Below are 16898 nucleotides of genomic sequence, written 5' to 3' on the forward strand. Positions count from 1 at the left end.
TATCCATTTATACAGCTAGACATACTGAAGCAATGCAGGTTAATTACCTTGCTCAAGGGTACAACGGCAGTGCCCTACCGGGGAATCGAACCTGTGACCAAAACCTTACCTATTACATTACACTGCTGCCCTTGTGTGTTTTACAGCAAGTGTTCTTGTGACTGTGCTGTATGACAGAGCCCGCCCACCCACACTATGAAATCACACCACCAAGCCCATAGCTCCGCCCACCCACACTATGTCATCACAACACCAAGCCCATAGCTCCGCCCACCCAAACTATGACATCACAACACCAAGCCCGCAGCTGCTGGAGAAGGGGTTTAATTGCATCTGCCTCATTTTCATTTGTTGCTTGAATAATTGTTACAGATAAACAGAATCACTCAATTTACAGCTACAAGTGCATTTTTACAGTTCATTTCTCGATACGTCATTTTATTTACAAAACACTTTATGTACATTTTTTTTTCTGTCAGTGCAATGTCATTTTTACTCTTTAGACACTTTACAAAATAAAGTTGATTAAATTAATACATCTCAGAATTAATTTAACAAAAAAAGGAAAAAAGTTTACAGCAAAACGGACAAAAAAAAGACAAACAGCTCAGTAGTACATCGCACTACCTGACAACACACCCGGGGGGTCTGGCTGAAAGTGCCAGTGTATTCCTTGTATTAACAGGATAAACGCTTCAAACGAGTGTTTTAAAACTAAAGCGAAAGCCGTCTGGGTTCTCGCCGGTACACGAGGTCATAAGACTGGCGGCGGTCGCTTCCTGTGCAGGTGACGTTAACGGGAGACACGCCCACAGGTAACGATCCCACACAGCCATCGCCCCCTAATGACGGGGGTGAAGGTGTGTGTGGGGGGGGGGGGGTAGTTTGTACTCCACACGGCTCCGCTTCTCGTCTTCTTCCCTTTCCACGTCCTTTAATACTTTTCATTTTAGGTTTGACTTTTTTCTACATTCAGTGGTTTCACTCCGAAGCGAGTTAGTTTAAGTGAACTGGTGTTTAATTCGGGCGACGAGGTCGCTGTACGCTGCAGGTAGGCAGGTGAGCGGGTAAGCGGTCTGGCAGCGTCGGGCTAGCCCCGCCCCCTGCAGGGCTCCCACACGGCGTCCAGCGCGGGAGAGCACCCCTCCTACCCACAATCCACTTCTGCCCGACCGCTCTGCGAACACGTTACTGTGCGAGGGGACGCGTCGAACCGCGGCGGAGGGGGATTCAGTCGCTCAGTACTGCTCGCAGCGCACACGCTCAGTCCTTGCTCTCCGCTCAAAGGTCCCCACTTCCAACAGCTCAGCCGCCGGCCGGATGGGAAATTTAATAACCCTCTTTCTCCAGGTGGCTATCGGTTGCTGGTCGACGGGCATCCCCCCTAAAACCCTCCAGACCGATCTCCGGGTCCAGGATTGGACGGCTCTGCTCCAATTAAAAGCCGGCAGAGCCTTTCACGAGCCCCGCCCCACACAGTGGTTCGCGGGCGCGGGGGCGATGTTCGCGCGCGATGCGCAGCAGCTGGACACAGTATTTAGGGTAATGAAGCTAAGCTAATGGAAAACACAGTTCATCTCACAACACGCTTCCTCACGTACCGCACTCACGCGTCTCTAAAGCACACAAACACTCGCTGCCGAGATTCTGCGGAAAAATACTTTGGCTTGACAAGGTGAGCTTTTCCATTAGCTCAACATAACAAACACCACGTTCATCAGAAAAGCTGATCTGCATTAAATGTCAATTTCAAAAAAAAAATTTAATTCAGTTTTTGTAATTATAATTTTTTTTTTTTTTTTTTTTTCAAACAGATCATCTTCTCTGAAAATCTGATTATGAAAACATCAGTCATAAAGCCTTTGGGATGTCATATTAATGTATAAATTATCATTTTGATGGGGTTATTAGGTTCTAATCATAGCTGAGATGACGACAGTGGATTTTCAACAAAGGGTGTAAAAAAAATGGCTGTTTTGTGACACGGGTCATTGTGTAATGGAAGATAATTACGGGTGCTTTCAGACAAATCCCGTACACGACAACCTAACAAATAGCTATAAAAATAAATACAAAGGGGAAGAAATGAGCTAATAAAATATATATACTTTTAACGGTCTCCATATTTTTGAAACATTCCGTATGGCACCAATCATGACAACAAACCGAACGATAACTTAAACTTTCAATTAAAAAAAAAAAAGACGATAAAACGCATACCCGGTTTGCTCAATGCTACAAATACACGTGATACGGTGTCCAGTTTCAGGCGTAAAAATGCCCCCGGTTTTTGGCAGTTGCTGAGTTAAAATCTATGAACCTCTCGTTCACACAGATGCGTTCATTTCATTAGTGAAGCTGACACATACTGACATACCCCTGGGCAGGGCAAGAGGGAAGCGTGTGGGGCAATAAGGGCAAATATTTCGGGTAGAATACGAAACGGTAACACTGTCAAGCGGAGTTGCGCTTCGAATTTCGGAACGTTACCATTGCCACGAGCAACAACAACAGAAATGAACTGAGGTAGCGTATGAGGTTTTCTACTGACAGCATCACACAACATCGTTTAGCTCTTTGAGCCTTTTGATCGTGTGATCGTTTTCAGTTTATCTGACTGTCTATCAAATTGACTGACAGACACCTCATAGCAGACATGGCCAGGGTTTTTTGGACACATTCAAATAGCCGCAGGCACCCAGCCTGCAGGAAAAAAAAACGTCTTTGACATCAAAGTGTGGCAAATGAGCTCATCCAGAAATATGGTGGCAGAGTGAAGGTCAGTACTGCATATATGCATGTCAATACTGTGTATGTGCATGTCAGTACTGTACACGTATGCATGTCAGTACTGCGTATGTGCATGTCAGCGCTGTACACGTATGCATGTCAGTACTGCGTATGTGCATGTCAGCGCTGAACACGTATGCATGTCAGTACTGCGTATGTGCATGTCAGTGCTGTACATGTATGCATGTTAGTGCTGCGTATGTGCATGTCAGTACTGCGTATGTGGATGTCAGTGCCGTACATGTATGCATGTTAGTGCTGTGTTTGTATGCATCCTAGTACAACAAATATGCATGTAAGTACTGTATGTATGAATGTCAGTATGCACGCATCTCATACTGCGCGCACCACTACGCCATGCGCTTTCAGGCAAGCACTGTGGCGGCTTTTTCAGATCAGTAGAGTCGGGCTGATGCCTACGCTGGCCTCACTCCAGTTAGTGCTCTTAGTGAGGGGGGGGGGGTCATTTGTTCGATTTGGCAACCGCAACGCAAAGCCTCGTCGTCCCGTCTCCGAGAGAGAGAGAGAGAGAGAGAGAGAGAGGCGCCCAGAGCGGTGCAGGAGTACCGCCTTCCAGAAAACAGCAGCCGCAGCGGAGGAGCGCTCTCTCCCGCTATCCCGCCGTCCCGCTTTGTGCTTGTGTTCCACAGCTGTGCGCCCGGGCGTCACGGCGAACATCCGGTGCGGAGAGCGGGCGGGGCGGGCGGGGCGGGGCGGGGCGGGGCGGAGGGCAGGAAGAGCGTCTCGTCACTGCAGCACGCAGTACTTCCTGTAGTCGGACTCAAAGTCCTCGTCCATGCTACTGGTGTCGGCCATCTTTTTGCCGTCCGTCCTCGGCAGAAACTGGGAGTAGTCCACGCCCTGCTGCTCGTAGAACAGGATGTAGGCGGAGTCTGTGTCAATCTCCTCTGAGTGGACTTCCTGTGGAGGTCACAGAGACCATATGTCACTTTAAAAAAATTTTAAATACAATTGTCAAATTATTTTTAGGAATGTGTTTGGAATTCAGTAGTTTCAAATGCACTGTTTGAATTCAGAAATAAACCTGAAAATATACAGGTTTACCTAAAATACATTTTCAAATTTTAAACTGTTTTCTCTAATTTATATGATACTCAATATTCTAAAATGCACTGTATTCAATTTCAGAGATGTAACTGAACCTGCATCCATATGCATTTCATAGTTATAAAATACAGAACATTAATTAACAAAGAAAGAGTGCTTTAAACACTTTTACCAGATTAACAGCTCATAGCAGTTGATGCAGTTGCAAAAAAAAATTACTTGAAATCATTTGGAAAGTAGCTGGGCTAAACATCATTTTCAAATGCTATTTTCTTTCAGCACTGACTTTTGAAGTAAGAGTAAGAGCATCTAAAAGTGTAATTTCAAACCCAGATGCGTAGTCACGGGTGTCCTTTGAGAGGAAGGCGTGCAGTACCTTGCAGCTGCTGTCGTTGTAACAGTACCATTTCTCATTGGGGTTTTTTGCATATGTAACGTAGTGGCCTCCTCCCAAAATCCCCGAATGGCACTGTGGGACAGGGAGAGACCGCTGGGTTAGCCTGGGCTGCAGTTCACAGGAGCAGCCAGCAGGGGGAGCCGCGTAACCAGCCTCAGAAACCAATCACACCAGCCAAAACCAAAACCACTATCTACTACACACACGTCTGTATCTCCTGTACCTCACATACACACACATCAGTATCGTGTAACCAGCCTCAGAAACCAATCGCAGGACAGGGAGGGCGGGACCTACTGAAATTGCATATAGGTTGTATATGGGGTCCAGGCAGATGTCGTCTCTGTGGTGGTGGGCGGGGTCCAGCTCCAGGCCGGGCTCCGGGTGGCCGTTGCTCTGGCCACCGTCGGGCCCCAGCCCGTTCACCATTATGACGTCACAGTCGGTGCCGGAGGGCTCCGGTGGCCAGGCCCCGTCCTGGGCCCCGCCCTGCTCGGTCTCCGTGGCGACGCCGCTGCCGCCGTCGCGGCCGCAGTCCAGGCTCTCTTTGCTGTTGGACAGGCGGTGCCGGCTGCCCAGCTGGGGCAGGCGCAGGCGGCCCTGCTTCCGCGCCCCGCCACGGGGGCTGCCGCAAGGGCTGCTGGTCCTGCTGGACTTCTTCCCTAAGCCTGTTAACACACACACACACACACACACAATCACACACACACGTAATCACATACACGAATGCAATGCCGCGCACGCATAGGCACACACACGTAATCACACATACATACACACATGTAATAAAAAACACATATACAAATACACACACACACACATGCACACACACAATCATGTAATCACACACACACACGGTAAGTTAGTGTTAACTGCAGTATCAGCAGCGGCAGCTGGAACGGTCGGCAGTGTGACAGCTGATCCCCACCTTTCACGTTGCTGGGCACAGAAATGAGGGGGGCGGTGCTCCCGGCGTCTCCGCCCACCAGCTTCAGTGGCTCCTCCCCCAGACTGGGCTGGCCTCGCTCCGCCTCCCGAGGGGCGAGGAAGGCGCTGGGGTCGAACTTCTCCCGCGGGAACTTCACGATCTTCTGAGACTTGATCCAGCGCCCGTTCACGAACTGGAAGCGCTTCAGATGAACGATCTGCGAAGACACAGCGGGAACTATTTTAGGACGGCGGCAAAGCGGTTCAGTGACTTAATTAACCACATCTATTCCGCGCGTCCCCTCGAAAATTGGTCAAAACCAAAACAACGAAGAGGTGCAAAAAAAGAAAACATATCTATGGCAATGAATTTTGCCGTTTCGTCTGGTTGTCCAATCAACACCAGGTGTGACGATGTCACACGCTAACTGAATTCTACAGATGCGCGACACTTCTGCCTGTTTAAAATGCGTGGTTTTTGCGGAGAGGCCGAAGAGGCCAGCGGCTGGGGGCTGGAGGGCTCTTACCAGGATGGGCGGCAGCCTCCACAGGTCCAGCTTCTTGGTGGCCAGGCGGTGGGCGTGGCACTTGGAGCAGTAGTACAGCTCGTCCTCGCCCAGCTCCTCCTCGCTGGTGAAGGCCCGCAGGCAGCTGTCCAGGCTGATGGGCTCGGCCTGCGCCCGGCGACTCTGCTCCACGCTGCAGTGCTCCTCCACTATCTGCAACACACACACACACACACTGCAGTGCTCCTCCACTATCTGCAACACACACACACACCCACTGCAGTGCTCCTCCACTATCTGCAACACACACACACACACACTGCAGTGCTCTCCCCTGCCCAGACCCCGCATCTGTATCACACACACACACACACTCTGCTCCACACTGCAGTGCTCCTCCACTATCTGCAACACACACACCAGTCACACACACACACACTGCATGTCCTCCACTATCTGACAACACACACACTCTGTATCCAACACACACACTGCAGTGCTCCTCCACTATCTGCAACACACACACACGCGTCTGTATCAACACACACACTCTGCTCCACACTGCAGTGCTCCTCCACTATCTACAGCCCAGTCTATCCACACACACACACACTCTGCTCCACACTGCAGTGCTCCTCCACTATCTGCAACACACACCCACACATCTGTATCACACACACACGCGTCTGTATCTACAACACACACACACACACAACACGCTGTCTCCACTATTGCACACACACACAACGTCGTATCCAACACTCTGCTCCACACTGCAGTGCTCCTCCACTATCTGCAACACACACACACACACGTCTGTATCACACACACTGCAGTGCTCCTCCACTATCTACAACACACACACACGTCTGTATCTACAGCACACACACGCACACAAGTCTGTATCACACACACACACTCTGCTCCACACTGCAGTGCTCCTCCACTATCTGCAACACACACACACACGTCTGTATCACACACACACACTCTGCTCCACACTGCAGTGCTCCTCCACTATCTGCAACACACACACACACACACGTCTGTATCAAACACACACACTGCTCCACACTGCAGTGCTCCTCCATTATCTGCAACACAGACCCACGCATCTGTATCACACACACACACACACACACTGCTCCACCTGCGTGCTCCACTATCTGCAACACACACACACGCGTCTGTATCACACACACACACACTCTGCTCCACACTGCAGTGCTCCTCCACTATCTGCAACACACACACACGCGTCTGTATCACACACACACACTCTCCCACACTGCAGTGCTCCTCCACTATCTGCAACACACACACACACCTGTATCACACACACACACAGCTCCACTGCAGTGCTCTCACTCCACAACACACACATGCGTCTGTATCTACACACACACCAGCTGATCCTACACACTATCTGCAACACACACACATGCGTCTGTATCACACACATACACACACACCCATCTGTATCTACAACACACACACACACACACCCACACACACACACACACACACTGCAGTGCTCCTCCACTATCTGCAACACACACACATGCGTCTGTATCTACAACACACACACACACACACACACACTCTCTGCTCCACACTGCATGCTCCTCCACTATCCACAACACACACACATAACCATGTGTATCAACGCATGTTGTTGATAACTGTCCAGTAGAGAGAGTCCCCTTTCCTCTGCCTGCTCAGTTGCACTAGCACAGGCGCTCCAGGTGACAGGTACCTGCTCAGCCTGGTGGTGGCAGGTGCTTGAGAGGTAAGTCACAGTAGTGCTGACAGATCAGAGACCACAATGAGGACCGGGCCACCGCAGCCTTACATCACTTCTCCAGGCTCCATAAACAGCTTGTTTTGATCTGAATCAAAATCTGCTGTGTCACAGTTACACAGCCCCCCGAGTTCAGGAAGGGGCGTGCGCTGAGTGGGCTGCAGTGTAGTACAATGGGTGCGGAACTGGTCTTGTAACCTAATGGTTTGATTCCTGGACACTTCCTTTGTGCCTTTGAGCAAGGTACTTAACCTGCATCGCTTCAGCATATATCCAGCTGTATAAATGGATGCAAACTATGTAAATGTTGTGTAAGTAGCTCAGGATGAGAGCGTCTGCTAAATGCCTGTAAAGTAACCTCTCTCTCTTCCTCTCATTCACTTTCACGCTCTCTCCATCTCCTCTCCTCTCCTCTCAATCAGCATCCCCCTTGCTCACTCCTGCTCACTTTCTGTCACTCCACGCATCTCTCTCTCTCTCACTCTCACTCTCTCTCTCTCTCTCTCTCTCTCTCTCTCACCCTCTCCTGGGAGGTTTGGTATCGCAGGTGCAGGGCGGTGGGGTCCCAGTCCACAGCGATGTAGGCGTTTCCCAGAGCAGCCCTGTCCTCGTCGCAGTCCACAGTGCAGCCCCTGCAGAACCTGCAACCCATGCCACAGACACGCCGTCGCAAAGACGCCTCGGAGAGAAACAGGAAACGGGCAAACTGGGAAACACTGAGTCTGAACCACCCCCCACCCCCAAAAACCTGCACCTCAAAAAAACATGTAAAAATATTACAGGGCCTCCTACTGTACAGCAAATATAACAGCACTTCCTACTGGAGCACAAATATAACAGCACTTCCTACTGGAGCACAGCCATCACAGCACCTCCTACTGCAGCACAACTATAACAGCACCTCCTACTGGAGCACAGCCATCACAGCACCTCCTACTGCAGCACAACTATAACAGCACTTCCTACTGGAGCACAGCCATCACAGCACCTCCTACTGCAGCACAACTATAACAGCACCTCCTACTGCAGCACAAACATAACAGCACCTCCTACTGGAGCACAGCCATCACAGCACCTCCTACTGCAGCACAAACATAACAGCACCTCCTACTGGAGCACAGCCATTACAGCGCCTCCTGCAGGTGAAGGACGTACCTGTACCAGGGGCACCAGGCGCAGGAGTTTCCATCCTTCTGCACCACACGCAGCGTAAAGGGGTACTGGTACCCCAGGCTGTCATCACTGCGAAGAACATACAAAACGTACATCACACACTGGGAATAATGCACAGCATACATTGTGGAGAACACACTACCTATATCACACACTGAGGAGAACACACAGAGCGTACATCACGCACTGCAAAGAATGCACACAATATACATCACACACTGCGGAGAACACACACACAGTATACATCACACGCTGCAAAGAATACACAGCATACATCACACACTGGGGAAACACACTGCATATATCACACATGGCAAAGAACACACACAACATACATCACACACTGATGAGAACACACAACATACATCACACACTGATGAGAACACACAACATACATCACACACTGCAGATAACACGCAGCGCATACATCACACACTGGGGAGAACACACAACATATATCACAACCGACATCTGACTTCTCTTATGATTGTTAATATTAGAGAAACTCCTCATCCAGGGTAATTTACAGGGTATTAGATATTCCACTGCAGAGCATGAATAATCAGGTACATAGTGACTGTTCCAGCACACTGCCACTCAAGGAAACTGAGCCTTACACAACACTGAGTGCACCCGAGTGTAATTCCTGTAAGGGGGGGGGGGGGGCAGGTAGGGGGCGCTCTCACCAGTCCTGGGCGTGGTTGCTGGCCTCCTGGGGGGGCAGGGGGCTGGCCAGGCGGGACACCTGGATCCACACGGCGTCGTACAGGTCCCGCTTGCGCGTGTTCACCGTGCAGGGCACGATCAGCGGCATGCCGAACAGACTCGGCCGGTTCTTCTGCGAGGACAGGAAGTAGAGCTCCGTGCGCATCTGCAGGAGGGAACGCGCGAGAGCGTGAGTGCGGCTACACACTAAAACACACTAAAACACGCAACAACACACTAAAACACGCAACAACACACTAAAACACGCAACAACACACTAAAACACGCAACAACACACTAAAACACACTAAAACACACAACAACACACTAAAACACACAACAACACACTAAAACACACTAAAACACACAACAACACGCTAAAACACGCGGAAACACACTAAAACACGCAACAACACACTAAAACACGCGAAAACACACTAAAACACACAACAACACACTAAAACACACTAAAACACGCAAAACACGCAACAACACGCGAAAACACACTAAAACACGCAACAACACTAAAACACACTAAAACACACAACAACACACTAAAACACGCAACAACACACTAAAACACGCAAAACACGCAACAACACGCTAAAACACACTAAAACACGCGAAAACACGCAACAACACACTAAAACACGCAACAATACACTAAAACACACAACAACACACTAAAACACACAACAACACACTAAAACACGCAACAACACACTAAAACACGCAAAACACGCAACAACACGCTAAAACACACTAAAACACACTAAAACACGCAAGAGCGTGCGTACATCACACTGAGACAAACAAGATCTATGCAGCAGCTAAAACCCAAGAGAGTGAGAACGCACAATGTTCTTTCACAAATCACAGACGTGTGGGAAGTCACAGACTGATCGCTGCATGGCTCATAGTTTAATGGACGGTGCGTGGGGGGGGATTTAAACAACAACACACCCAATGCCAATCAACCTCTGCCCCTCCCCCGGGACCTTGCCTGCACCCCGCTCACGCCCCACCCCCGCCCACGCCCCGCCCCTCTCACCATCTTCCTGTGCATGGCGATGATGTAGCCAATGAAGGGGTTGTCCTGGGTGGGCAGCACGTGGCCGTTGGGGAGGCCGTTGGCGAGGCTGCGCTCGGGCCCGCAGGGCACCCCCGTGTTTGGCACCCCGTTGGGTATCAGGCTGGGCCGCGCCGCCGTCCCGTTGGCGGCGATGCCCGCCGTCCCGTTCGCCAACGCTGGGGCATCTGGGCAAAAAACAGCCTGCATTATCCATCCAGACAAGAAACTACAACACCACAGCTATGAGCTGTGTATCTCACACACACTGCAGTGTCTGCTTGTGTACTGTGTCTTTGTCCTCACTAAGGATCAAGTGTAAAACGTTGTTGCAGGAAGGCACAGCAGGGGGCGCTCTTACCAGTCTGCGTGGGAGAGGTGACCGACGTGGGCGACCCTGGCACAGGGATCTCGAACGCGCAGAGAAACCCGTTCACCGAGAGACGCACTTTCTGGTTGTCCAGTGGAAAGTTCTAGAGAGAAATCGCACACGCAACGCGCGATCAGCCTGGGCGAGGAAAGGTGTGTGAGTGCGTGTGCGGGTGTGGACAGGCGACGGGGTGTGCGTGTCCAGGTGAGGACAGGTGAGGGGCGCACCTTGATGTTGGAAGAGTGCACCTCGGCCAGGAGGATCTGCTCGGGCTTCAGGCCGCAGAGCTCGCTCAGCTGCCTCTTCAGGCCCGTGTACTTCTCATCCATGTTCAGCCGCAGCCCGAACCGGACCGGCGTGGAGCCGTCCAGCTTAATCACTGCACACAGTACAGACACAGTATCACTGCACACAGCACTGACACAGCACTGACACAGTATCACTGCACACAGCACAGACACAGTATCACTGCACACAGAACAGACACAGTATCACTGCACACAGCACTGACACAGTATCACTGCACACAGCACTGACACAGTATCACTGCATACAGCACAGACACAGTATCACTGCACACAGCACTGACACGGTATCACTGCACACAGCACAGACACGGTATCACTGCACACAGCACAGACACGGTATCACTGCACACAGCACAGACACGGTATCACTGCACACAGCACAGACACGGTATCACTGCACACAGCACTGACACGGTATCACTGCACACAGCACTGACACGGTATCACTGCACACAGCACTGACACGGTATCACTGCACACAGCACAGACACGGTATCACTGCACACAGCACTGACACGGTATCACTGCACACAGAACAGACACGGTATCACTGCACACAGCACTGACACGGTATCACTGCACACAGAACAGACACGGTATCACTGCACACAGCACTGACACGGTATCACTGCACACAGCACTGACACGGTATCACTGCACACAGTACAGACACATTATCACTGCACACAGCACTGACACAGTATCACTGCACACAGCACTGACACAGCACTGACACAGTATCACTGCACACAGCACAGACACAGTATCACTGCACACAGTACAGACACATTATCACTGCATACAGAACAGACACAGTATCACTGCACACAGTACAGACACATTATCACTGCACACAGCACAGACTCAGTATCACTGCACACAGCACTGACACAGTATCACTGCACACAGCACAGACACATTATCACTGCACACAGCACAGACACAGTATCACTGCACACAGCACAGACACAGTATCACTGCACACAGCACTGACACAGTATCACTGCACACAGCACAGACTCAGTATCACTGCACACAGCACAGACTCGGTATTACTGCACACAGCACAGACACAGTATCACTGCACACAGCACAGACACAGTATCACTGCACACAGAACAGACACAGTATTACTGCACACAGCACAGACACAGTATCACTGCACACAGTACAGACACAGTATCACTGCACACAGCACAGACACAGTATCACTGCAAACAGTACAGACACAGTATCACTGCACACAGCACAGACACAATATCACTGCAAACAGTACAGACACAGTATCGCTGCAAACAGTACAGACACAGTATCGCTGCAAACAGTACAGACAGTATCACTGCAAACAGCACTGACACGGGTATCAGTGCACACAGCACAGACAGTATCACTGCACACAGCATGGACACACATCTATACCTGTACCTGTAGTCAGGTATGGAAAGTGAGGTGAGGGTACCTGTGATCTCCAGGTGCATGGAGCTGTCCATGGGCAGGGGCAGGGACAGGAAGTTGAAGGGGTCGAAGCGCGCGCTGATGTGTCCGCAGGTCTTGCACTTCACCTGGGACTTGAGCTGCCCGTGGAACAGGTCCACCACGATGGAGCGGTTCCTCCTCAGGTGGTTATCCCAAGCCTGCAGGGGGGAAGCGCACAACACACAGGTCCATATCAACTACAATTCCCACAATGCTCTGCTCTGACCACCCACACACAAGACAGGAGCTGACCTCCGAAGCCACTTCCCAGTCGGGCCGGCCGTCGCTGTCCTTCAGCTCCACGTAGGGCTTCTCGTGGACGCGGTTGAGGTCCTCATGGAGGCCGTCCAGCAGGAATGCCAGCAGCTCCTGGGAGTCCTGCTGCTGGAAGCCGTTGAACCGCGGCGCGTACTTCGCTATCGTCCACTGCAGAGCGAACAGCCAGAGAGAGGCAGAGCGAATGACTTTCCCTCCTGACATCTGAGCCAGACCCAAGTCAAATACGTATTTGTTTTGGATTCAAATACTTTTCTGTGCTCTATTGATCTTGCCTGGTGTAACTGAGACTGCCACTAAGACCAGAAGGCGGGGTCTGCAATTGTTGAGGGTATTTCACTGGTTCCGATACACCAGACAAGATCAGTAAAGCGTAGAAAAATATTTGAATCCAAAACAAATACGTATTTGACCCAGGTCTGATTTGAGCTCACAGTTCAGTTTATAAAGCTGAACACAAACTGGAAACAACCTACCTGTAATACTGCGGCTTATGTTTATAGTTACAGTATCTATATAGCTGACAGATTTGGGTAAGGTACCATGGTATATGTACAACAACAGTGTCCCGATTAGGATTTTAACCTGCAGTACTCTGGTTATTAATCTACTGCCTCAACTACTGCAGCGCTGCAGTGCTCTCCCGTTGCATTGTGGGATGGTGTCGCTAAGGTTACCCTGAGCTTCAGGGGGGCGATGTTTTTCTGCGTGCCGCTCCACAGCTCCTGCACCAGGTCGCCGTAGCACTTGGCCATGTGACCTCGCATGCCGATGGGATTGGTCCTGGGACAGAAACGAAAACACAGACCGCTTAACCCCCCCGACTCCTCCGACCGAGGCGGCAGCTCTTTTTAAAAACACACAATTTTTTAAAACGCGGCGATAATGTATTGTACCTCTGTATTAACGTGAGGAGAGAGAAGATTCACCAGCAACAAAAAGCTATGTTATCAGTAACACGCTGATTTCAACCAACGAACATCTTCCGTTAGGAAAAGCAAATCTTCTGACAGGCTAAAATAGCATGACTTGCTACTGCAGAGAGGAAACGGAACACAGCAGGCCAGGGAGCAATGGGGCCTCCAGTCCAGAGGGGGCGCTGTCACGCACCTGTTGAGCTCGAACAGGTGTCTCCCTGAGATGAAGTACTCGGTCAGAGGCTTGGTGTTGCTGACGCACTGGATGCTGGAGTTCATGAAGCAGGTGTTCCCCAGGTTGCTGAGTCCGGTGGCTCCCTTCTCTGTGGGGACTGCAGGAAGAGACCAGAGGGCTCCATTACCCAGCATCCCACACCGCGCTCACGCCACCCCCGACGCTCCGCACGGGAACAACACAAACCCAACACGAACCCAACGAGCAGAGGCTTCACACCTTTGTGTCGGTCCATTTTGTTCGCGATGAAGCACATCTCTTCCGGCCAGCTCATGTCTTTATTTCGAACTGGAAGGGAGGAAAAAAAACAAACAACTTCCTTTTCAAAAATTGTTTTTTTAATAAAATGAAAAACGGCGAGATTGCGCATTTAGAAACGACACTGTAGAGAGTAACGTGGTGAGCACCTTCTATCACCAAATGCTGCTCGTCCTGAATCTTCAGGCTTTCCAGCGTGTGGTCCTCGTCGTCCAGCAGGGTCAGGTAATTCTGAAAATAAAAATAAAAAGTGAAAATGAGTCATGCCCTGAGTCGCACTCGGAACCTAACCCACAGCCCCGCCCTGAGACGCCACCCCCACAGCCCCACCCTGAGACGCCACCCCCACAGCCCCGCCCTGAGACGCCACCCCCACAGCCCCTCCCCCACAGCCCCACCCTGAGACGCCACCCCCACAGCCCCGCCCTGAGACGCCACCCCCACAGCCCTACCCCCCACAGCCCCACCCTGAGACGCCACCCCCACAGCCCCGCCCTGAGACGCCACCCCACAGCCCTACCCCCACAGCCCCGCCCTGAGACGCCACCCCCACAGCCCTAACCCCCACAGCCCCGCCCTGAGACGCCACCCTGAAGCCCTGCCCCCAAAGCCTCCCCCCCAAATCCACAGCCCTGTCCTGAGGCCCCGCCCCCATAGCCCCACCCTGAGGCCTCGCCCCCACAGCCCTGCCCCAAAAGCCCCACAGCCCCAGCCCCCACAGCCCCACCCTGAGGCCCCACCCCCACAGTCCTGCCCCAAAGCCCCCCCCCCGAGGCCCCGCCCCCACAGCCCCGCCCTGAGGCCCCACCTCTCCGTTGTAGAGCCACAGCCGCATGTCCTCCTCCTTGATGCGCAGCCGCTGGGACAGGTACTCGTGGATGTCCTTGATGGTGGCCATCCTGCTGAAGCAGCCGGTGTAGGCCAGCACCCGCTTCAGCGGCGCGTTAGGGGACGGGACGTTGCCTGCAGGGGGCAACGTTGCACACTTACACAAACACACTCTCAAACTCCCAAACACATGAAGAGTAAAAACCGCCCAAGCGACCGGCTCTGAGGACTGAGCGCCTGCAATAACTGACCCAACGTCATTCCGTCCAATCGACTCCAGTCTTTATAGCCTGCATCGCAATGTGTTGTGGTGGCCTCTTGAAGACCAGAACTTTACATTCCAAATTAAAAGTTAAAAATATAAGGAGATGGCGCATTGAGTTGACAGTGAATATAAGGCTAGACCGACTGCAGTTGCCATCCAGCTAACCAGGAAATACTCGGAAAAGGGGGCCTATATGTTTTTATTTAGTATATCAGTGCAACGCACAAAACAAAGAATAATAAAGTGAGTGTTTTAAGCAGTGCACTGACGAACACTTCTGCTCACAGGACGTAACTGATTGCATACATTATGGCTGTGGGTTTCATGCTTTCCCCTAGGTGCTGACAGTTATTACTATACACACAAACAAACGTGTGCACGCACACACACACACACACACAGGGTAGGACAGGTAATACATGCTCTGCAGACTAGTACAGGTAAAATCTTTCACTGACAAAACTGAGAAGCAACAAAAAAATACACAGCAAATATATCACTGATTCCAGGCAAATATTAAATCTGGCTTCACAAAGGCACAGAAACACAGAGGTAATTGGGCAGATTTCCCAGCAGTGCACACCACGGGCACAGTTCTGTCTAAATCAACAGTGAGGATTAGTTGTAAGGTAGCAGCAAGAAATCCAGGCGATTAGATAAAAATATTAGAGCGCAAAAGATTAAACAAATATGATTACGCAAATCACAAAAATCAACTTCTGTCTTTCTCAGACAAAAAGCCACTGGTTAATAATTACAGATATGTGGCTAGTATCCAAGCGATTTTACGTGATTTTAAATATTGAATGATCTTCATATTTCAATTTAGAGAATAAAAAAACAGTGCACAACACCCAGTTCTGTGTAAGTGACACGGTTGGCATGGCGGCAGTGTTGCTAGGCGACAGGTCACTAGGCGCGTGACAGGTCACCCTTTGTACAAAGGGGCTGCCCACGGCCGGGGCAGCGTCGTAAAGGGACCTGCTGTTCCTGGCTCAGCCATGCGGAGATCAGATCCGCCAATCGGGCCTGTGCAGCACTCTACCCAGACCAGATCCTCCAATCAGGCCAGCTCGTCATTCTGCCAGAGATCTGATCGTCCAATCAAATGAGTGGAGCGCCACACGCTGCACTGCACCGCGCCAGCCCTGAGGGTTAGTGAGTTATAGAGCAGACTCCGAACCCCGAATGAACCCCGCATGCTTCGCCACGCCACACAAGCCAATGTTATCGCGAATCCACGCCCACTCGTGACCCCCCACAGAGAGCACTCTGCAGACAGACATGGGAGTTGTGCAATCGAATTTGGCCTCATTGTTAGTCGAGCGCCGCAGCGTGGCCCGATTGGGTTAGGAGCACCGGTCACGCCCCCTCCTTCTTGCTGCAGGCTTACGTTACCTCTGGGTAAATGGTGAGGGAACATTCTCAGGCTGGTCATACCCATATTCACCCAGATGTTGGACTGGGGGGTGCGGGAGGCCGGCTGTTGCCGTAGGAACAGCAGGTAGCGGGGAAACAGCTCCAGCTCG

General features: G+C 51.2%; 1 protein-coding gene across 2 annotated transcripts in view; it reads right to left on the reverse strand.

Annotated features, from left to right (window-relative positions):
* Nucleotides 1-308: 308 nt before the first annotated feature.
* The window catches only part of usp32 (ubiquitin specific peptidase 32), a 50679-nt gene continuing 34089 nt past the window's right edge, over nt 309-16898 (reverse strand). The window contains exons 16-34 of one of the 2 annotated variants that reach the window (XM_064302385.1): nt 16810-16898; nt 15085-15239; nt 14426-14507; nt 14238-14306; nt 13977-14115; nt 13544-13649; nt 12843-13016; nt 12574-12748; nt 11034-11185; nt 10798-10909; nt 10419-10624; nt 9349-9533; nt 8645-8731; nt 8010-8130; nt 5710-5901; nt 5184-5400; nt 4553-4923; nt 4235-4327; nt 309-3711 (exon numbers count right to left, since the gene is read on the reverse strand). The exon at nt 16810-16898 is cut by the window's right edge and continues 29 nt beyond it. In XM_064302385.1, the coding sequence (XP_064158455.1) occupies nt 3538-3711; nt 4235-4327; nt 4553-4923; nt 5184-5400; nt 5710-5901; nt 8010-8130; nt 8645-8731; nt 9349-9533; nt 10419-10624; nt 10798-10909; nt 11034-11185; nt 12574-12748; nt 12843-13016; nt 13544-13649; nt 13977-14115; nt 14238-14306; nt 14426-14507; nt 15085-15239; nt 16810-16898 (2899 nt within the window). In that variant the 3' untranslated portion in view covers nt 309-3537. Of the gene's footprint in view, nt 3712-4234; nt 4328-4552; nt 4924-5183; nt 5401-5709; nt 5902-8009; nt 8131-8644; nt 8732-9348; nt 9534-10418; nt 10625-10797; nt 10910-11033; nt 11186-12573; nt 12749-12842; nt 13017-13543; nt 13650-13976; nt 14116-14237; nt 14307-14425; nt 14508-15084; nt 15240-16767 lie in introns of both variants that reach the window. The other variant, XM_064302384.1, reaches the window with a different exon arrangement.

This window comes from Anguilla rostrata, chromosome 12 (assembly GCF_018555375.3).
Source record: "Anguilla rostrata isolate EN2019 chromosome 12, ASM1855537v3, whole genome shotgun sequence".
Classification (NCBI taxonomy): domain Eukaryota; kingdom Metazoa; phylum Chordata; class Actinopteri; order Anguilliformes; family Anguillidae; genus Anguilla; species Anguilla rostrata.